The following is a 23,846-nucleotide window of genomic DNA, read 5'->3' on the forward strand; positions in this document are numbered from 1 at the left end:
AATATCTTACTTTGCTTGTAATGAGTCTATATAATATATTAGTTTCACCTTTTAAGTTGAATTACTGAAATTAATGAACTTTTGCACAATATTCAAATTTTTCGAGTTTCACCTGTATATGAGCCCTATAAATAAGAGGACAAGTGTGAATATAAGCCCTAAAATGGGATACGATGAATGGAGTAAATGTTGTCCAATAAAGAAAGATAGTCTTTTATATATTGAATGGATGTTGGGAATGAAAGCTGTCTCGTAAAACTGTGTAAAGGAATTTCCTTGGTTAATGTAGAGAAAAGTCTATAAACATTCAGAAATATTGGCTTTATGGGTTGTTTATTTATCAATTCTAGAATTTGGGATCCAGATAGAGAGATTGATCCTTTGCTGCGTAACTAATGAGGAGTATGTATGCAGTTTACAGCAAAGAAAATCTATTTAGGGTATTTTCAAACGTCCATCAATATAAGAGGCAGAAGAGATCTGATGATTAAAAACAAAGAGGGCACTTAATAAATATTCTGGTTGTAGAATTAAAACCAATGATAAAAAATATATTTGTATGTCTGTATAAATGTGTGTGTATGTATGTGTGTATGTATGTGTATATGTGTGTATGTATGTATATATATATATATATATATATATATATATATATATATATATATATATATATATGTATATATGTATAAGGATAAATATAATACAGTATAAACAAACAAATAGCTGTAAAACAAAAATGTGCATGAAATCAAAAGGTTAACTCTTAGCAGACTGGACAATGATTATTCTTGGGCTGTTCTTTTCATGCCATGAATGAAGCCTGATGTAAGATTAACTAAACTGAGAGGGAGCAGCTGTTGAATGGACATGTGTCAAATCATAACTCCTTTTATATCAAAGTGATGAGTAAGAATATTTAGATTATAAAAAAGTGATTACTTTAAAGCAATTGAATTGCATTTGGGAAATCACATTATCTGGACAAACAATAAAGCTTTGAGTGTAGTGTTGCATTAAACTAAAGTCAAATAAGTAATTGGATTTTAAACAAAGGTTGTATTTAAGATAAGTGTTGTTATATTCAAGCAAATGGCAAAAGAGGGCCAATGATATGATACAATAACTAATAAGAAAATTATATTTTGTATCTTATGAAGTTAAACCTTAAATGTGAAAACTTCACATTCATGTGTCCGTTTTATGTTCTGTCTGGTCCAGTTTATGAGAGAATAATATTTTAACATTATTAAATTAAACACTAGAAAGTTGTTTTTGATTTTTCTATGATTTTTAAAATGTCTGGGTAACAATTTAAATGTGAGTGCGGCATTGTCGGTGTATACTTGATCAACCAACAAAAGATAGGCAGAGATTTTTTATTTTCACCAAGAAAGTGAAGAAGGAGAAAGACAAGAAGAAAGTGATCGTCCTGCTGAAACAGATACAGAAGCAACTGAAGGAAATTAATCAGGCCTCACTTGATGTCTTCAGACAGACAGAAATGGGCCCCGACTTTAGAAAAAGATAGATAGCAGATAGATAGATATTTTTTTTATTTTTATTATTTTTTTTTTGGTATACACAGAATAGGTCTTGGTTGATCATGGGTACACTGAGAAGCTGCATTTGAGACTGAAAATAAATTTAAGAATGATTTGGATCATTTAAAAATTGGTCTTGGGGGCAGGTGAAGCCCATAGAGAAAGGTTAAGATTAAATTGAACATCATAACTTCCTCATATATGAATGTTATAACTTCATAGTCATGTGTCTATTCTGTGTTTCTTTTGTCATCATTATGTGTGTTGTTTCACTAACTCATTCTGGAACTAGTTTCTCACCATTGCAGACGGCTGAGAAAGATGATTTTATAGAAGTTACTAATGCTGCAGGAGGAAATCCGGAGACAAAGAAGACTGAAAATGATGTGATTGGTCTGATATATCCTCCTGCGCACATTACTGCTGGTAATCATTATTGATTTGCCGTTTATAATGTGGATTCAAATTTCTCTGGAAAAAGTTGATTTCAGTCTTATACGATCACTTTATGATTTTCCAGAATGCCATCAATGGGGTTCGATGCCCATGTCTAAATTAATGCTATCAATGGGGTTCAATACCCGTGTCTAAATTGTTCTGAGGGTCTGAATTTAAATCCAGCAGCTAACCACTGATTTATTGATTTGAAGAGTAAATATTACAAACGTATGGCAAAGTTATAGAGTTACTTATTGGATTGGTTACTCCCCCAAATTTTCCAGAGAGTACCCTCATAATAATAATAAAAAATAAATAAAAGTGGTTAGTGGGTGCTACAAAGTGTTGATTGAGTGTCTTTTCTATTACTGCTATTTCCATTTGCAATAGTTAATACATTAAAATATAATTTTAGAGGTATAATAGTGATATCTGTTAAATGATGATGAAACATTTGGATAAAAGAGTCATGAGAAATTAAAAGTACGTAGTGCATCTTACTGAGCAATTATTTCAAAACACAAGAAAAGAGATATGTTTTTAGATATGTTTGTCTTTAAGACTTTATTCTGTTTAAACTTTTACTTTTCTGTTAGTTTAAAAACTTGATTTATATTATTTTATTAGATAGAATGGAAGTTCCTTCACCTGCGAAAGTGTAAGAAATGGAGAAAGTAGTAATAATAAAATATTACTTAATAATAAACAAGGGATTATAATATATGAATAATAAGATAGGTGTTGTAAATGTAAAGCTCTGCATGAACAGAAGGCTAAAAGTAAGTTGTATTGATTATATAGAGAATGTCGAAAAAGACATTGTGTTCTGTTTTATTAAAGATTTGAAGGATCTGTTGTTTGAATGGACAGAAGAAAGTAAGTTGAGAGTAGTTTTTTGTTTTTAAATGGTGTGAGATGATGCATTTTGAAAGCAGTTAATATAATCAGTTATTATAAATATCACTATTTTTTCTGTTGAATAATAAATTAAATATATTATTGTGAGATTCTAAAATGACAGAAGAAGAAATAACTGTAATGAGATTAGAAACAGTGTGAGGGAGTGGAATGACCCCCCCACCCCCCACCCCTCTCACTCTCGGTCTAAAATTGATAAGTGTCTGCTTGAAACAGAAGCTCAAGAGCAGATTTTGAAGAAATATCCATAAGTTGTTTTATTTTATCTTATTTTATTTTGATTTGATTTGTATATGTAAAATGATGCACTTTGATAATAATGTTAGATAGAGTGATATGAAGGAGATGTTCGAACAGCTCTCCTCATCAATGATTAAAGATTGTAAATATTCTGAGGGCAATCTAAAGTTAAGAGTCTATACTAAAGAAAAGAGATTAAGTTGAAAATTCATCTGAAATAATCAATGTAGGTTCAAAACTATCTACAGACAATTTTTGAATTAAGGTAATGTTTTTAAATTAAGCTTCCTAGAAGCTCGACAGGGCTTTGTTCTAATGTTAGTCCCCACCATGATACATAGTTGTGTAATATTTGCTAAAGTAGCAGAAATAAAATCTGAATGGAAATTAATGATCTATAAATGAGTCCAATTTTAGCATATTTTACTTTTACTTTGGACAATTTTAATAGATTGATGAATTTTTAATAATGCTTTTTTGAATTTAACCATGTTTTGAATTGTCTCCATATTTAAGCTTTTGTAGATGTTCCATTGGCTGTGTCGGTTCTCTGGTGATACTCCCTGAAAAAGAAAATATCCGTTTACTGATACCAAATTATTAAGGATTGAGGACTGAGCAGTATCAAGACCAGTGGCAAGAGGTGACGACCCAATGACGGGTAAGACTTGACAATGACAGAAAAGGTTAAGCGACCTAAGGCAGGGGCGTCACCGCCCTGGAGACCTGACCAAGACGGTTTGAAAGGGGTTTAAGGAAGTGGATGAATGCTCTTAGATCAGAAGCATCAAAAGGGAGGTCTAGAAGAGACCTGCCCAAAAATTTTAAGTTCCACTTAATCCAATTAACCCTGCATTTTAATAACCGCTTTACTAAAATAACTTATCACATTGTTAAATACCAAGCATTCTGTCACTGTGTCATCAGGGGATTATACCCTGTGTAGAGGATTATTTATAGATTGGTTTTGGGGGTAAAGTTTTGAGAACCGTTGCAGACAAAGGAGTGCTTGACTTTTTATAGAAGTATTAAACAAACATGGGAATGTTTGTATGATAATGAATTTAGACTGGAAGATGATTTATTACTTTTACTTGTGCTTTAATTGAACTCATGTACATTTTAAAAGTAATGAGGAATGGAAAAGATACATGGTGGTGACTAAAGATTAAGATTGCTTGTCTTGTTTGTTTGTAACAATATAAATGGAATTAAGAAATGGGGTGCAGGGTTGTCTACAATTGGTATAATAATTGAAACAACCATTCTTGAGAGGGGAATAATTATACTGTGTGTTACCATTGATTAAATAAAAAACAGATGAAGTACTGATCAATGTAAATGGTCCAATGCAACAGAAAGACCAAACTGGGAGGGAATTGATTCCTCCAATGATATGTTATATATTTGTTCATTCTTTTATTGATTTAATACTCTGAATTACTCTGATGCAGTCTGAAACTATGAAAAACAGCTTAGTTTGCAGGGAAAATTAATTAATGTGATACAGAAATTGAGAGACCTTGGGAAACAGGAGGAAATAAAATGTATGTGATAAGTGAATGAGTAGGGAGTTTTAAGATAAGGAACACCTGTGGTAGTTTACCTCCTCTGGGGAGAATTATAGCCTCTCTGTGAATGACACTTTCTGTGAATGACCATGAAAAATGTTGTGTATAGATACTAAAGGGATGATCTAATGTTTTTAATTGGAACAAAGTCAGGCTCTGCCTGGCACCTGCCTGGAGGAGGTAGAGGACCCATGTGTTATTTAGTGCTACAAATGAGATGCAACAAATGTATGTGAGTGTCCACACATTTACTAGCTTACAAGAAAGTGTGTAGCAAATGACTGTAATAAGGGAAATCATTTAATATACTAATCAAACGAATGCAGAAAGTAATGATTGTTAGTTAATATAAAAAATGTAAACCATATGAGGTGATTACAGTGTGCTTTATGCATATAAAATGAAATAGTCATGCTGTTGCCATCATTGAAGCAAGTTGGGACAGGATGACCCACTGAAGGAGAGAAGCTGGAAAACAATTGCGGCCTTCAATTCCAATGAATAAGAAAGACATATTAATATGGATGTTATTACTGACATACTTGGGACAAGTGTTGCCCCCAATACAGGGCCTACCAGAGAAACGTCCCAAGAAGGACCAGGATCCCCAGATGAACAATTCTAAGAAAGTATACTGTAGAGTAGGTTTCCTACAATCAGCCTTGGGGATCTTGGTTGGCCTTTCCAATGAAGCTGACCTAAAACTAAATACTCCAGAAAGTGAATTCAGAAAGTACAGAGCACTTGACCGACTGTATTGAAGTAACTATGAATATGGACTTCCCAACGATGAATACAAGGCAAGATTCAGACGAAGAAGAGCAGCAAGCACAAAGCCAAGAACCCGAGGAAGAAGAAGATCAGCAGGAACCGGCTACAGAATCTGAGGAAAGAGAAGAGGAAGTAGAAGAAGGACAAATGCAAGTAGGGGAAGAGCATGCTTCGGCAGAAAGAGGGATTGAAGTAAGTGCCGCAGTAGAGCAGGAAAGTATAGAAAGTGAGACGGAAGTACATGTCACAGAGGAACAGGACCAAGAAGGTGAAGGAGAAAGACAAGAAGAAAGTGATCGTCCTGCTGAAACAGATACAGAAGCAACTGAAGGACATGAAACAGGCCAACAAGCTGTTGTGGCAAAAAATTATTAACCAACCATTATCACTGCGTAAGAGACACTCTGAATCAAACAGTCTTTTAAAAGAATTTATTATTGCAAGAAGGACCCAGTCATTACACAGGAATTAATCTGTGCCATGAGTGAGATGCTGAAGGGGAGGGCAGACTTGTTTTTTATACCTCTTTTCCCCAAGGTCTCCAACAGAAACAGATCCTCCCCCTCTGCATTCCTCAGACACAGGGGTATTCCCTTGCAATGACTATTACTGATCAATGAGTATTAAAATTTCTAAAACAATTCCCCGCTTTTTAGCATTCAGATTACTCAATCACAATAATAAACAATAAGACAAATTTTAAGTCATATCATCACACTTACGCCCTTCTCTGATTTTCTCATAAATGATCACTCTCTTAAACATTTGTGAAATAACATTTGGAAAAATTAAAAAAGCTTAGGCTGTTTTTTTTGTTTTGTGGGGATAGTCCCTTAAGGATTAGCAAGCAAGTAAAGACTTTATCTGAAGCCGGGCTAATTGAGTAAACACTGTTACTGCACTTCTGACATGGAAATCAGACCCTCAGTCACCTCAGTATAAACAAGAAATAGTGCACAGATTAAGTAGGAAAAACACATCAATTTAACATTTTGGTTATGTCAGCAGGCTACAAAAATACAAAGAATAAAAGTAGAATAAAATCCCTCATTTCAAACCCTCTCCTTGAACGTCATCTCGTAACACGGATGACAGCTGCTTATAACCCTCTTTACATATCAAAACATTCTCAGAAAGAAAAGACATACCTCATTTTAACACATTTCACAGTAGCTCTCGCTACTTGTATCATCATATTTGTGTTCATCATCCTCTGTATAGACTGTCATTTTTTTACCAATTGAACAGACATCCCTGCTTTAACCAGTCTCTGTACTGAGCTGGAAACACACGTTATAATGCATGGTAAACATAACAATATCAACAGTCCTATCACCGCAATTGGTAACACAGTTTGAATCAGCCAATATCCCCATCCTCCCCAAAGATTCATAAACCAAGTAAACCATGTACTCTCAACATGTTCTGGCTCCTGTACGGCTTTTCTCATGTGTTTTACATTTGTGATGTTGTCGCTGTAATCTGAAATATTGAAACAACAAGTCATTCCCAAAATTTTCCAAACTCCCCCTCTCTCTGCAGTTAACATATCAAGAACCAACCTGTTTTGAATGACCGCATCTCTTAACTGTTTCATTTATCATTGTCGAAGCATTTTCTGTGCTATTAGCTATTGCTAATACTGTCCATGCTAGCCCATTTATCTTATTAATTGTTACCATTGTACCCACCCCTCAGAACAATGACCACCCCACATTTGCTGCATAGTGCTTTGGTAAAACCCCAGGCAAAATTTCAACATTTCTTTTTTCCCTTCCCACCCCAGGTGCCTTGTTTGGCAAATACACAGATGTACCCACATTCATCAAAGCTGGATAACAACACCCTGACCATTTCTTTGGCATCCGATGAAATGCCCTGTTGCCACACACCCACACTGCTGCAGGTGAAGTTTCATGTGGCTTGCTGAATGGGCATGTGAAGTTGACATCTTTGTCGTTGATGACGGCTGTAGAGTTGTCCGCTGTTCTGTCCTTCACGTTGATTCTGACCCTGCAGTCAGACCATCCTGCTTTAAACCGTCTCGCATTGTTCTTGAATTCTTTTCAGTTCGTACCTTTTCACGATAATTACTGCTTGTGACCACACGATGGAGTTCACTCTGCACACAGGCCGTGTTATTCTCTGTGGTTGGCCTTGCTCTTCCACTGATAGTGGTACTGGGTGTTCAAACTTGATCTCGGCGTTTATTGACATTCACTCGAAACAATCTCCTCCTGTTGCTGATTCTCCTGCGATGTGGGCGGAACCTTCCTGCAGTGGTTGGCATGAACCCACGTAGCTCTCTATGCGACATTCACCGCCGTGTGAGTCGTCAGTAGTACTTGGAATCGTCCCAGCCATCATTTCGCCTTCCAGCTCATTCTCCTCAGGTCACGAATCACAATGAAATCGCCAGGCCTGATCTTATGCAGGAAGCTTTCAGCAACCTTTCTCTGAGCAGCTTTCACCTGAACACAAACATTGGACAACAGAGAAGATATTTCTTTGCAATAATTCAACATGTCATTCTCACACAGATGTGTTGATGGCCGCCTTTGTTCCCCCCCTCTATTCCCATGAATGGTGGTCTACCAAAGAGTATTTCAAATGGACTTACATTTGTTTTGACTCTTTTTCTCATTCTGCATACATCAACACAATTGGGAGTGCTTTAACCCATGTGAGCCCAGTTTCCTCACAGCACTTAGCCGATTTGTTCTTGACTGTTTGATTCTCCCTCTCAATAGCGCCTCCACTGACGGCATGGTAACTGCAGTGTGTTCTCATGTCAATTCCCAAAAACTGACCCACCTGCTTTATTGCTTCATTGACAAAGTGTGTCCCATTGTCCGAGCTGATTTTTCTTGGAATTCCCCTTCTCGGAACAATCTCAGTTAAAAGAGCTTTCACTACTGCTGCAGAGTCTTGTTTCGAGGTTGGGAAGGCCTCAACCCATTTGGACCACATGTCAACCATCACCAGGCAGTATTTCTGTTTCCCACAAGGGGTTAACTCGATGAAATCCACCATCAGATATGCAAAAGGACCCCCTGATGGTGGTTGAGATACTATAGGTGTTTTTATCCCTCTTGCCACGTTATGTGTGTTACAAAATATTTTCAGCAAATATCGTGAAACCCTTTGTAAACCACAATTCTTTCATTTGCGCAACCATCCCCGCTTTTGATACAAGGTCTAACCCGTGTATCAACTTTCCATAATGAGAAAGAAGTGTTTGGGTAAACAAGGCATGCCATCACAGCTCATCCACACATTCTCCTTAAAACTACAGCCAGCCGCCTTCCACTTATTTTTCTCCTCGCCTGTGGAAAAAGTTTGCATGCTCTGTAAACAAGAAGAAATGTCGAGGTTATTGTCAGATATCAAAGAACACGTAGTCTCTTTTGTCCTGTTGAGACTGAACTGTTATCGTTAGTGTGCGCTGCGCATTTGCAAATCGCGACCTTGTCTGGTAAAAGAATGGCCTCCAAAAGCTCAGACACAAGAGATGCGTTTAATATTGGACGACCATCTGACTTCAAAAATTTTCTGTGCTTCCATAAAGACCAAAATCATGTGTTACCCCAAAGGCATAACGCGAATCTGTGTAAATTGTCACACGTTTGTCTGCCATAAGTTTACATGCTTCTGTTAAAGCAACCAGCTCAGCTGCCTGAGCTGAATAATTTGATGGCAGTTTGCCAGATGTCACGACCTCAAATTCAGTGGTTATCGCGTAACCAACCTTATTCTTTCCTGTTTGTGAATCTTTGGAAGCCGACCCATCCACAAAGAGGATATTGTCACAATTGTCTAATGGCATGTCTAATAGATCTGGACGCGGTGTGCACACCTGTTCAAGCGCTGACAGACAACAGTGATGTTCCTCGCCATCCTGCTCTGTGGGGAGGAGAGTGGCAGGATTCAAAGTTGTGCATCTTTTAACAGTTATGTTTGGCATGTCCAATAAAATTGTGTGGTACATCAGCCATCGGGCTGTAGATAAATGTGACGTTCTCTGTTCTTGCAAAATCATGGAGTCTGCGTGTGGAACCATCAAATTTAAATCAGAATACCCCACAAATTCCCTGGATGCCAGTACTGCCAGTTCAGCAGCTGCCACAGACCTCAAACAGTGTGGTAGACTTGCTGCTACTGCATCAAGTTTGGTTGAAAAATATGCCACAGGTCGCAGTCTGTCTTCATGAGTCTGCAAAAGAACAGAAGTCATAAACCCATTTTTCTCATCAACCATCTAAACAAACGGTTTGTTTACATCTAGCAGACCCAAAGTGGGAGCCAGAGCCATTTGTACTTTTCATGTTGTCCAAACAAGCTTGTCACATGACCTCAGCCCTTTCTCTGTCATCAGGGCTCGTAAAGGCTGTTCAAGAATGGCATAATTAGGAATAAATGTACGACAATAAGCACACATTCCTAAAAATGACAATAATTGTTTTTTCGTAATTGGTTTTGGCACATCTTTTATGGCCTGTACACGTTTGTCTCAGATGGATTTACTGTTTGGTCTGATAACATGTCCCAAAAACCTTATTTCCTGTTCAAAAGGGACACAGAGTCAGCCACACACGTAGCTTCATCACATGCACAGATCAACAAATCATCCACATACTGTACTTCAATCTCAAAATCAAATTTTGACATAAATGCTCCTACACTTCTGCTGTGTTTCACTTCTGCACTTATTTCAGCCCAATCTGTTGCTTTTATGCATTCTCTCACAAAAGGGGCCCAGATCTGCCCACAGCTGCTCTTTGGCCTTGATCGCTGATAAATGTGGCGCAGCTTCTCCTGCTATCAAATAGAATTGCATTTGTTTTTCTGTCAGGCAAGCTGAGAGCGCACACACATTTTCTGTCCAGAAAATCTTATCAAATTTCACAGTCTCATTTTCTGCAACGTTAAACCACCCCTCCTCATATTGTGGTTCCCATTCAATTACGACATGTGACGTGCAATGCAATTGGTCAGGCGTCATATTTTCTGTGTTAAATGACATTGTTCGATCTTTTGCCAATTTCAAGATCATTTTTGCCCAATCATGATATTTCACACACCATTCATATACCCACTGCGGTTCAAATTTAGAACAACATATTTGTGGTTCTTCCTCAATGCTAATCCCAAAGGAACCCCCGTAAGGGTCAAATTCAATTCACACATTAAATCTCTGGCCATTAGAGGTACCGGACAAGCTGGTGAACACAGAAACGCATGTTTAAATGTTCTCCCCTTCTCCGCCTCACACTCCAAGGGCACTGTGAATTTTTCAGAAATCAAATGGCCCGAGGCCAAAGTGCTCTCATGCACTGAACCTGTCAGTTTTGGTACACATGGCAAGTCACATGGTTGTATAATAAAATTGCTAGCCCCAGAATCTACCAAAAAATCTACTAATGTCCCATCAACTAACATTTGATATCTCTGCATTTGTAAAAACCCTGAACTTTTGTACATCCTCAAACATTCATCCAAAACATTATCACATAAAGCTTCATCAGTCACACTCAAAGACTTGCAAGCATTGTCTTCATTGCAGAGAGCAGTATGTAAATCAGTGTATGTGTGCGTGTTGTATGTGTGTGTGGTTAAAAAATGTTCACTTCCCTTTGCTGTAGCCAGCAGCTGATCACCCTCAGCTCGACCCCCTCCTCGCTGCTCTCTGCTCTGCTTCAGTCTGCCTTTTCCTTCCCCGGACAGTCTGTAGCCCAGTGTCCCTCTTGTTTGCACAGTTTGCATTTTGTGCATTCTCTGAACTCATGGTCGTCAGTCTCACAAAAGCCACAATTCCACTTCCGCTGATTTCTGTAGCCTGATTGGATTGTAGTCGCACAACTGCCAGCTGAAGATCTTTCTCCCCCTTTGCCTTGACTTTGTCTTTCTTTGTCAGCAGCTGTTCCTCTGCGTGCACAGCGTGTCAGGGTGGAGGTCAGTCGCCCGCTCTTCCATTCAATGTAACTTGCTTTCACCGCTTGCGCGATCTCAGGTCTCAGAAAAAGTTCATTCAGGTCTCCTTCACTGTCCGAGTCGGGAGAAGCTGCTCTGGGAGAGCAGTCGAGGTCGGGGTTCAGTTTCAGGGCTTTCAGCTCTGCCATGGGATAGTGATGATTATACGCCGGCGGCGGCGGCACAATCGCCGTTGCATGTGGGGAAACACAAACATACTTTTCATTAGTCGGTTCTGGTGGTGCTGACACACAAACAGATCTTTCACACATTTTATTTTTGTTTTTTCCTACACTTTTCAATCCTACATGCTAATTCTTTCTGCATTTGCTTTTGTTCTCTTCTATCTGCTTCCTTAAGCCAACAGCCCACTGTCCGTTCACATTTTTTACACACATTGAACGCAGCCACAACAACCTTTTTGTGCCTCGCTGCCCTGTTCCACTGATTCTCGCACCACTCTCAGTCTAGTCCTGCTCAGTGTTCCCTCCCCTGGGGAAATCATGGTATTTGATCAGTTCTCTATGTCCTGCATACATTTTCTCCTATTGTTTTTTCTCATTTGACAGAAAACCGGTGTATCAAATTTGGCAAGCTTGCTTTGAGATTTCCCCATACTGGCTGTTTCTGTTTCTCTGTGGATTTACCGTTCGACGCACGTCTAATAATCTGTCGGACGTCTCCAACAGATCTGATTTCTTAACCCAAGATCAGATAAGGGTGCACTCCCTAGTGCTTTGTTAGTTACGGTTTACTCAAAATCTTTCTCTGGAGTACGTTCCAGCGCTCAGTATTTCAGCTAACTTAATTAAACAATTTTTGCGAGAACTCAGTCTCTGTTTATAAAACCTCTTGACCTGTTCAGTAGGTCTCAGTTTCTGCTCGAGAACCTCTTGTACTCGCACCACTGAAAACAGTCTCTGCCACTATAGTTCACTCACTCTTATACCAAAAGAAAATCATTTAGTCATCTCTTATCAGAGATATTTGGGTTGCCACGGGTTCGTTTTAATTTGATTCCAGTGGAGTTTCTCCTGGCCTTGATGCGGTCGGTCCCTCTCTCTTAAACTTACGAGGTAGAGCTGGAACTTCTCAGTCCAGGTGGCCAAAAACCGTCCGCTCTCAGGTCCAGAAGGCACTTCCAAGGAATCCCACTATTCTGACACCAAATTGTTGTGGCAAAAAATTATTAACCAACCATTATCACTGTGTAAGATACACTCTGAATCAAACAGTCTTTTAAAAGAATTTATTCTTGCAAGAAGAACCCAGTCATTACACAGGAATTAATCTGTGCCATGAGTGAGACGCTGAAGGGGAGGGCTGACTTGTTTTTTATACCTCTTTTCCCCAAGGTCTCCAACAGAAGCAGATCCTCCCCCTCTGCTTTCCTCAGACACAGGGACATTCCCTTGTAATGACTATAATTGATCAATGAGTATTAAAATTTCAACAACAAAGCGCAGTCGTTCGATGAAGCATTGTGGGACATGGAGGAAAGAATGGAAGCTCAAGGAGGTATTAGTGTGGATGATGCTGTTACTAACATATTTGGGACAGGTATTGCCTCCCATACAGGGCCTACCGGAGAGGAGATCCAGGAAGGCCCAGACTCTCCAGGCGAAGGACCGTCACAACGACATGGTATGATGAATTTCCTACAATTGAAATCTCAGACCTTCAATATTATTTCCCAGAGACTAGATAACATAGCATGAGAAATCAGAAAGAAGTGAATGCCTGAATCATTAAACAAAGGTGAACCCGAAAAGCAAAGAATCTGGATAAGCAATTTGGCTAAGCAGAGCAAACCGAATAATCAGCCTAAAAAGACACCTGACAAAATAATCAACCAAAGAATGAAAAAGCAGGAACAGAGGAATTATTAGAAAACGCAAATCAAAATGACTGGTATAAATGGGCCAGATATACAGCAAAGCAAGCAAAAATGACAAACTGTGTAATGTGCTCACCCTCTCCATTGGTAGTAGTCCCAAATCAGTATGATTATAAGCATTGCGCTGAGTATTATGACAAAAATTGTGGTAAAACAGGGAGAACAGTGTTCTGTCCAGCAGAATGTTTGGCCTTCTTGGGATATCCGGAATATGATCAATATTATAAGATGATAGGGTAGGGAGATGAACGCAAAATATTTGAGTACATGTTGATAATGAGAAAAAAGAAATTCCATTATCATATACAATAAATCAACAACTAGAGTATGAATGTTTTAAAAAAACTATAGGAAAAACGAATGTAGGACAATTTAAGGGCAATTGCACAGGAATATGGCATTTAGATGATGAAATGTTTTTTAATGATAATGTGATTAGGTTTAGTGGACCGCAATATGCAACAGCGACATTAGGATACAATTTTACTGCGGAAATAACTCCAGGATGTCTAGATGTAGTTGTCGGTCATTGCCTTACAGGATGTGAAAATCAGACTCTAGTATCACCTGCGATAAAAATCCATGAGGAACAAAAGGAAACTATAGCGGACTGTTTTTGGTTATGTGGGGGAGATCAATTGAAAACGTCTCGGGTTATGACTATAACCCTTGTTCCCTGAGAAGGGAACGAGACACTGCGTCGTTGAAAACGACTCTTTGGGGAACGCTCCTTAGCGTGCGCCTCTGAATTATGAATGAAACTATTCCAATCTTGATTGGTGTTGCGTCATGACGTAACATGTGACGGCATAACCGGATGCATAAAAGTGACGCTGGTACACATACACATTAGCCTAGCGATGAAGCAAGCCGCCTCAGGCCTTGAGGGGCGTGGCAGGACGACGCAGTGTCTCGCTCCCTCTCAGGGAACAAGGGTTATAGTCATAACCCGAGACGCTCCTTCCGAGAGAACTCGCGACCGCGCCGCTGAAAACCACTCTTTGGGGAACGAATGCCCACTAGGCCACGCGACCAAAAAAAGGCCTGCCCTAGGGTGAAACTGAACTCAGGCACTCAGCTAGGACGAGAGCACACGCGCGCCAGGCGTACTAGGGAGGTGCAGACTGTAAAACCTGATGAAAGTGTGCGGGTAGCCCAACCGGCTGCCTCACAGATCTCCTGGAGGGGTACTCCCGATAAGAGAGCCCTAGAGGACGCCATGCCTCTAGTTGAATGAGCCCTCACGCCAAAGGTGAAGGCAAATTGTGCACCTTGTAGGCCGAGATAATAGCCTGAACAATCCAATTACTAATGGTTTGTTTCGAGGCAGGGAGCCCCTTCTTAGGTGACCCAAAACACACTAACAGTTGGTCCGACCTCCTCCAAGAAGAGGACCTCTCGAGGTAAACACTCAAAGCTCTGACAGGGCAGAGCAAATGGAGCCTCTTCTTCTGCCGACACATGAGGTGGAGGATAAAAAGCCTGCAGGATCAGAGACCGTGCCGTGTTAGACGGCACCTTAGGCACATAGCCAGGTCTCGGTGTAAAATGGCTTTAACTCCGCCAGGGGCAAACTCCAAGCAAGCTGGCGCCACTGCCAGGGCTTGAAGATCACCCACCCTCTTTAGAGAGGTAATAGCTAAGAGAAAAGCCATCTTGAACGCCAGGTCCTTGGGCTGAAGCCGACTGAAGGGGTTCAAGGGGGCCAGGGATAACCCTTCGAGAACCACCGCCAGGTCCCAGGCAGGAACCCTGGACCTGGTTGTCAGTCTCATCCTCCATGTACCACGGAGAAAACGAATGACCAGCTGGTGCCTCCCCAGAGGCCCATCACTCAGTGGTGCATGGAACTCGAAATGGCAGCCACGCACACCTTAAGTGTGGAAGGGAGAGACCAGCAGAGAAACGATCTTGAAGAAACTCCAGAACTGAAGCCACCGGGCAGTTAACTGGATCTAATTCATGTTCTCTACACCAAGTGGAGAACACATTCCACTTGAGGCCATATAATCTCCTAGTAGACGGAGCCCTAGAGCTAAGTATGGTTTCAACCACCCCCGCTGATAGACCAGCATTTAGGTACTGAACCCCCTCAGGGGCTAGACCCACAGTTTCCACAGCTCTGGACGAGGGTGGAAGACTGTGCCCCCCGCCTGAGACAACAGATCCCTCCTCAGAGGAATCTGCCATGGCGGAGCTATCAGGAGTGAAATTATGTCTGAGAACCATACTGGCCGGCCACATGGGGGCAACCAGAAGTAGACTGATGCCCTCTTGGCGGACCCTTTCCAGGACTCCCGGAGCAGAGCTGATCGGGGAAATGCGTACAGGCTAAGCCTCGCCAAGCCTGTACTATGGCGCCCAACCCCAGTGGGGCTGGATGTGAGAGGGAGAACCAAAGTGGACAGTGGGACGCCTCTCGAGACGCCAATAGATCCACTTCTGATGGTCCAAATTTGTCCCATATCAACTTCACCACCTCTGGATGAAGTCTCCATTCCCCGGCCTCAGCCCCTGCCTCGACAGGATGTCTGCTCCCTGATTCTGAACCCCCGGAATATACATGCTCTGATAGACAGTATTTTCCCTTGGGACCAAAGAATTATCTGATGCGCCAGTCTGCACAGAGGGCTGATCTGAGTCCTCCTTGTCGGTTCAGATAAGCTACCACTGATGTATTGTCCGAATGTACTAGGACATGGTAACCTTTGATGTCTGGAAGGAAGCTCCTCAGAGCCCTGAACACAGCCAACATCTCTAGACAGTTTATGTGCCAAGAATGATGATGGTCCTGCCACAGACCCCTGGCAAAGTGGCCGCCCATGACCAGCGCCTCAGCCAGTGAGGGAGGCGCCTGTCGAAGCGGTTTTCCAGGGACATGACGCTCCCAACACTGGCCCTAGGGACAGGAACCAAGGTTTCTTCCATATTAGCAGAGAACGAAGGCATCTGCGCGCTACTCTGATTATATCGAAATGGATTCCCCTTGGGGAAAACACCTTGGCTTTCAGCCACCACTGGAGGGGCCTCATGTGTAGAAGGCCCAAAGGTATCAAGTTGGATGCCGCTGCCATGAGGCCCAGCAGTCTTTGAAACTGCTTTACAGTGATGGCCTGGCCTAGTTTTAACCCGACACCATCGCCAGAACGGACTCGACACGTGCAGGAGACATGCGTGCCTGCATCGTAACCGAGTCCCACACAACACCCAGAAACGTTGTGCACTGGGATGGTTGTAACACACTCTTTTGTGTTGAGTCTCAACCCCAAACTTCGAATATGGCCAAGGATCTACATCTCGATGCCGAATCGCCATTTCTCGAGACTGGGCCAGAATGAGCCAGTCATCGATAAAATTCAGTATGCGGATGCCCTGAAGTCTCAGAGGAGCAGGAGCTGCATCCATACATTTGGTGAATGTGCGGGAGAGAGTGCTAGGCCGAACGGAAGAACCCGATATTGGTAAGCTTCACCCAAAGCTGAACCTCAGGAACCTCCTGTGACATGGAAGGATGGGTACATGAAAATAGGCGTCTTTTAGATCTATCGTGACAAACCAGTCCTCGGATCTGATCTGACTCACGATGACAGGAATGGTAAGCATTTTGAACCTGAACCTCCTCAAAGGCCGGTTCAAAACTCTGAGATCTAAAATCGGCCTCAACCCCCCATCCTTTTTTTGGAACTATAAAGTACCGGCTGTAAAGACCGGACTCCCTGTCTGAATGAGGAACACATTCTATGGCCTCCTTCAGCAGCAGAGATTGCACTTCTTGTTCCATCACCTGAGCCTGCTCCGGAACCACTGTAGTCTGCACCACCCCAGAGAATTTGGGGGCGGTGCCCGAACTGCAGTTTGTACCCTGATTTTATTATATGCAGGACCCATGCAGATATGTTGGGAAGATGATTCCATGCCTCTACAAAATCTATTACGGAACCAGCCTCTCGAGGCTGGTCTCGGTGTTTTTCGAGCACTGTTCTCGACTTCCTGAAGCTGAGATACCGGCAGGATTTAGTCGATACAGTCCTTGTGACCACAATTGATGTGTGTTTTTTATTTTTTGACGCTGAACGGCACGGTGTGCGCTCGCTGGAAATTGATGTGGCCCGGCGCCAGAGACGGGCGGAACCGACACCGATTTCCTGAGGACTCGCTGCGCAGAGCAACCTCGGTTGCTCTGCAGCGGAGGGGACAGCCCTCCGAGGTTCTACCACCTCGGTAGGACCTCTTTCCCGAGCTTCCACTAAGGGAACCAGCCTCTCGAGGCTGGTCTCGGTGTTTTTCAAGCACTGTTCTCGACTTCCTGAAGCGAAAGACCGGCAGGATTTAGTCGACACGGTTTCTGTGACCACCACTGATGCTTGTTTTTTATTTTTTGACACCTAACGGCACGGTGTGCGCTCGCTGGAAATTGATGTGGCCCGGCGCCAGAGACGGCGGAACCGACACCGATTTCCTGAGGACTCCGCTCGCAGAGCAACCTCGGTTGCTCTGCAGCGGGGGGGGACAGCCCTCCGAGGTTCTACCACCTCGGTAGGACCTCTTTCCTGAAGCTTCAACTAAGGAAATTTTCTTTTTCGTTTCCCACTACGTTTCCCTGATTCCTCCGAAGTTGAAGCTTTGTCTGAAGAGAATGCAGCAGAAGCCTGTCCATCTGTCCTGACATCTGTCACTTTCCTCACTAAAAAGCGATCCATGCTGGTGCTGACTAGCAAACTTGGCCTTAGTTAGAAACGTTAGCTAACAGCTCCACTCCACTCCACTCCAAATTTAAATTCACCAATATTAAGCATCTTTTCAATGATACCTCAATAATGTATTTACTTAACTCCGAGGAGCTGGTCTATTTTGCACGCAAGATAAATGTGTACGTATATGACGTTGGGGACGCAAAACACAACGTTAGCAAAGCATATGATAGACCTGATAGGTGCAAAGCTAGCCTATCCTGTGTCAGTTTGAATCTCAACTCCTCTATATTATTTTCGATATTTTCATTTAATTTAGTATTCACACCAATGCGCAAATAAATTATGGAAAAAAGTGATTTTAATAGTGAAATTACGTAGGCTTGGATGCATGTCACGGACCACATGCAATGCCTCCGCGGACCACCGGTTGAAAACCCCTGACTTAGAGAGATTCATCGCGATTTTCCACGACACTATCAGAGTACCAGCCTGCATCAGCTATGCCATTAACCCTTTGCAGTGATGCCAGTGCTGGAGGATCCATCAGCCTGTGCAGCTTCTTTATATATAAGGCTCTAGTGGAAGCTGTTCACAACACATAAAATACAACATTTATAAAAGACAGATAATCTCTGTATAACCCAATCCCAGTTTAATGTGCAGAGTCAACTATTGGCCAATCTTGGGTTTGTTTCCCCAAAAGTGTAAACACTGCAGCTTTGTGGTACGATAAAAACATTGCAGTACGATAAAAACACTGGCGATGGTGTGAGTTTGGGGCTATGGAACCATCCGTTTGCCAGACCAAATAGAAGACTTTGAGAAACCTGTTTGAAAAGTAATTTTTGCAATTCCTTTCTAGCAGATAGTGGCACAGAAATAACATCCTTCTCTTTAAAACCAGCAGTATGCATTTTCTCCCAGTTTTTTCATCAGTTTTGAAAGTAACAGTCTTTGAATTGTATGGACTGACCTACAATGGGTCCAGCTTTGAATCCATATTGGAGCAGTTTGGCTTTCTGCTGATCATCAGTCAGTAAGCCCAGGTCTACCATGTCTAATGCATCTTCTCTCTCTTCCTCTGCCTGTATAGTGAAATAAACACAAAATCACACTATTTAATAAAAAATTCTGTTGAGGCAGTGAAATTATAGCAATTCATCACAGCACAGTGTGGAATCAGCACTTTTTAGCATAAACTAATAAACATACGCTGACACCATCTTGCCAAAGGGTGAGCCTCCACTCACACAATCCTCAAAAGAATCTTGTTCTGAGGCTTTTTCTGCCTTTGCATCTGCATTGTCATATTCTGAAAATGGGTCATATCCCACATCCAATATTAGCTGCTGTAGCAGTTTCCCAATCCATGCAACCTCAGGCTGAAGAGAGTTCTTCGTTTTGGCAAACTTAAGCAAAAACTTTTGTTGTGTTTTACAGTAGATGATCAAATACAAGTTAAGAAAATATTTAAATTTCATTAAATCAAGCATGTATAAAGTCCACATGGACAGTTGGTCATTCAACTTAATTTAGTACAGAGAAATTTAACAATAAATCAGAATATCAATAAGGCAATGCTTCTTTTACCCAAAGAATGGTGGTGTACCACTGTTTGAGGTTTGCATTGTTGTGAAGTAAAATTGCAACAAATTATTTAAAACAAGCAAAAATTTAGGTTACAGTGAGACACTTCTAATGGAAGAAAATGGGGCCAGTATTTGGAGGGTTTATAGGCAGAAATGTGACGCTAATAATTTTATAGAACCACTGGCAAAATTTGTGTATTATCTGAGCTGTAAAGTTGTTTAAAAAATTGCTTTTTACGAGCTTTTTTTGTTTTTAGATCTTAATATGTATTAGTCATTTTCCTACATTGTCATAGATGGATATGCCTACTTGCCTGACGGTAAATGGAAATGTGGTTCTGTTTTTTTTTTAACCACTTTTTCATATTGTTTGAAGTGAAATTTGAATTTAGAACTGTATTTTTTAAATAAATGAATTTTAAATTTCAATGCAAAATCACTAAAGCAAGAATTTTCAACAATCCCTCAGCTGAGGGGTTGATAATGTACTTGGATATATATATATATATATATACAATATATATATTGTAGGGTGTGAACAGGTCAGGTTTGGGGAATGTACAATTAATATTACTGATCGAAATCAATGATTAATCATACAGTGTGACCCGAACACCCATACATGTAAAAACGCCCCAAACGGGCTTATATAGTCCAAGAGTCTGCTTCAAATATATATAGATAATTAAACACAACGAATTATGATTAATTAGGAATATACATCATATGCAGACAGGCTATATTAATTTTAATAACACCTCAATGGAATTGACCCGTGAGGCTACACGTAACCAGTCAGTTCGTCCACTGAACCACTTTATTTGGTACTTTTGATCAATTCTCCAGAGGGGTTATTCCTAGTTATAAGCTTACTCATCAAAAGCACGTTAACTTACTTTGATAATATCAGCTCAGTAGCTTAAAATCGCACATTAAAGAGGCTTTGTTTTATGACCAACAAACACAGGCAATTACGCAGTATAATTGATTTTAATACAAGGCACTATGATATATCACTACACTTGACAAACATACATGTAACATAGAATAAACATAAAATAAACAAAATAAATGCAGTAAGGGAAAGTGAAGAATTATTGGAGGTATGGCAAACTTATTACAACAATTAACCCTTTAAGAGCCAGCAACTGGAATTACACACTTTAACGCATTGGAATTTCAGGTGAAATCATACTTGCACACTAGACCTTTTGTGTTGCTTGAGCGAGACTGCGTGTCCTCGTGGCGTTCTTGAGACAGAGGACTTCGGTGCGGTGTTTCCAGAGCGTGGAGGTGAATAGTTGACGAGTGTTCCGGGGAGTTGCCGAAGATCGGGAGAAGAAGTGAGAGAGTGTGAGATGGCTTGAAGAGATCCAGGGGAAGTCCAAGGGAGGTCCAGAAGTGAAGTTGGGAGTTGGAAAGACAAGGACGTAGCCTGGCACACGCTTGGGAGTCCTTGAGGGCTTCCTAGTTCAGCATCATTCAGCAAGAGGGCAGGAAGCAAGAGAGAGAGAGGAAGAAGATCGGAGCGTTCGAAGAAGAGAGCGAAGGTCCGTTGTTGGTGCAATTTATGCCCTTAGAAAATGTGTCCCACCTCTCATTGGCTCGACCAATAAGAAGAGTGGAAGTTTCAGGCGGGAATTTGGTTTATTGCCCCTTTGTTCTGAGAGGGGTGGTAGCCGATGAAGAAACTAGAAAATCTTCTTGTAATACTAATATGTTGTTGTTATCGACATATCATGTACACAGTCATTTCAATCTTCAAAATACCAAGTTATAGAGACCAAATATGCCACACATATGATTTCGGTTAACCAGAGTATGCAACGTCTGAAACATTAACCCATTAGAGTTTGCAAGAAAACATAGATCAAGCACATTTAAGGGAAAATGTGAGATGGCACATTAGATACATGTCAATATTTTTATCACGTGGATTATATATATATATATATATATATATATATATATATATATATATATATATCGAATATATAGGATTAAAAGGTGTTCATTTCTCCTTCTCAGTAAGAAAGCAGTGAGAGTCTGCACTCTCTAACATTCCTTTGGGGCCGGAGAATGATTCCTTTGTCAAGGCTCATTTGCATGTTTATGACCGGGTTTATGACAGTAAGAGATTTTGGGCTGAATGACTCAAAAGATGGTAAAAACCTAACAGAACACAGTTCTAAGGTGATCTTATATTTATATTCGCCTAGGGCAAGTCGTAAGGTTTAATTTGATACCAAGAAAAGTATATTTGGTACCTTTAAAAGTGGGTTTAACATTCTTACACTCAGGCTATTAAATATAAAGCCTCTCATTAAATATAATGAGTTTTACTACACTACTAAACAATTCTACTAATTTTGATCTAACACCAAAGATACACAGTACACAGGGATTAAAACATATTTCATTAAAAATAAGCCCTTTTAGGCTTTATAAGAAAGACACACACATTTTTACGTTCAAAGTTTCCCCCTTTCTTTCCACACGATAAGCACGTGGTGAGCATGCGGATGTCACATGCGGTTCTCTGTCAATAGTTCTTTGTCCTGTTTGTCAACAGTTCATTGTACTAACACAGACCATTTCCGTGATCTTACAGAGGCTCTTTTGTCTCTAAAATAGCCGAGTCCATGATTGTCCATTCATTGATTCCTCCAGACGCTACAGTCCCCCTTTTTCGTCAGGTGACGTCCCTGTTGGAGACATTATCGGACGACAATCATCACAATGGCGGATGGCAGGTGAATCATGAGGGTGTTGTAGTAGGTGGTTATTCGGATGGAGGGCTCAATTCGATGAGGTTCAAAGTGGTCTCTGTTGTGGTCCCCTCTTTCCAGGGGTTCCGTCGGAAACCTACGGACATGGCTTTCGTGAGCTTGGCCTTCAATACAGGATGAAGGCCAGGCCAAGTGTCAGGAGGTGGCTGATTCCCATAGAGATGCACAGCGCAGTGTCCGCTGCGGTCCAGGCTCGGACAACAGGTGAGGTAGTCAAGATGGGCATTTGAGACAAGGCTTGGAGGGCTGTGTCGATAGGAGCAATGTCAATTAACTGGGAGCCCTCTCTTTCGATCCATAGTTCCAGTTCTGGATCTAGGGTGAGGTTTTGATTCTGGAAGAAAGATGGGATTTCCAGTTCTGTTTCATACTCTTCACCTGGGAGGTGGTATAGCGCCAGGTTATCGAGGTGGAGGATGGCACCTTTCGGGACTTGAATCCACATGCTCTGGTTGGGCAAGGTGAGACGGGTGGCGGTGTCATGCTGGTCGTAGGTGAGTGTAGCTGCGCGCACAGGAGTGTTAACGAGCCATCTGTCGCCTACGATCTCGGTCTTGGTGACTTGTGTGCGAGGCTTGGCATCGGCGGGGCAGCGGGTATCGCTGCCCAGGTGTTGCAGCCCGCAGATTCCGTCAGTGTTGTCTCTGAGGAAGGGTTTGCTGGGGCAGAGGTAGTGAATGTCTTTGGTCAACGTGCACATGTGCAGATTTGGGGCCAGGTACAGCCGTGGGTCGCTGTCGTGGTAGGCCACCACGTCTGGGGTGTGGATCTTGATGTGTGTGTTACTTTTCAAAACCCGATGTTGACAATGTCCTTGAGTCGGTAGATTTGGCTTGACTCTATGATGGGTAGGTTCAGGAGAAAACCCACTTCCCTCTGCTCGGGGTCGACGTAGAGTGGGACGGCGCTACCCAGAGAGTAGGCAACGTGTAGTTGTAACGGGTCAGTCGTTGTGGTGATGGCGGAAGCCAGCACGGTTTGTACAAGGCTTAAGGGTATCAGGTTAGTTTGCATTGGCCCCTCCCCGCTTTTCCCTGTCAGCCATATGTCATTTTATTTGATTACGGTGGACCCATTTGAGAACCGGCTCTTTCTGTCTCCGGTTTAGTTGGATTCGGTACGCCACTGGGGAGAGTTTGTCAATAATCTCATGGGGTCCCGTCCAGTGGGGCAGTAATTTCTTTGACAGCCGATGGGAGGCTGTGCGAGATGGCTGAATGAAGCTATAATACCAGACCCTGTCGCCCACGTCCAGTTCTTGGTGCGACGCTTTCTGATCATAGTATGCTTTCTGTCCTTCGGCACTCTTTTGAAGCTGTTGTTGTGCAAAAGCAAATGTTGCTTTCAGGTGCCGGTGTAACTCGTCGAGGTACTGATGAGTGGTGCAGGCCGTGACGAGGCTGGAGTCTCCTGGCTGATACAGCAGAT

General features: G+C 41.6%; 1 protein-coding gene across 1 annotated transcript in view; it reads right to left on the minus strand.

Annotated features, from left to right (window-relative positions):
• Positions 1-23,846, minus strand: part of LOC127628546 (uncharacterized) — a 71,033-nt gene that overhangs the window by 24,612 nt on the left and 22,575 nt on the right. Inside the window, exons 3-5 of the mRNA XM_052105337.1 lie at positions 19,291-19,352; positions 19,014-19,125; positions 18,552-18,625 (exon numbers count right to left, since the gene is read on the minus strand). Coding sequence (XP_051961297.1) covers positions 18,552-18,625; positions 19,014-19,125; positions 19,291-19,352 — 248 coding nt within the window. The remainder of the gene's footprint in view (positions 1-18,551; positions 18,626-19,013; positions 19,126-19,290; positions 19,353-23,846) is intronic.

This window comes from Xyrauchen texanus, chromosome 35 (genome assembly GCF_025860055.1).
Source record: "Xyrauchen texanus isolate HMW12.3.18 chromosome 35, RBS_HiC_50CHRs, whole genome shotgun sequence".
NCBI classification, from domain to species: Eukaryota; Metazoa; Chordata; class Actinopteri; order Cypriniformes; family Catostomidae; genus Xyrauchen; species Xyrauchen texanus.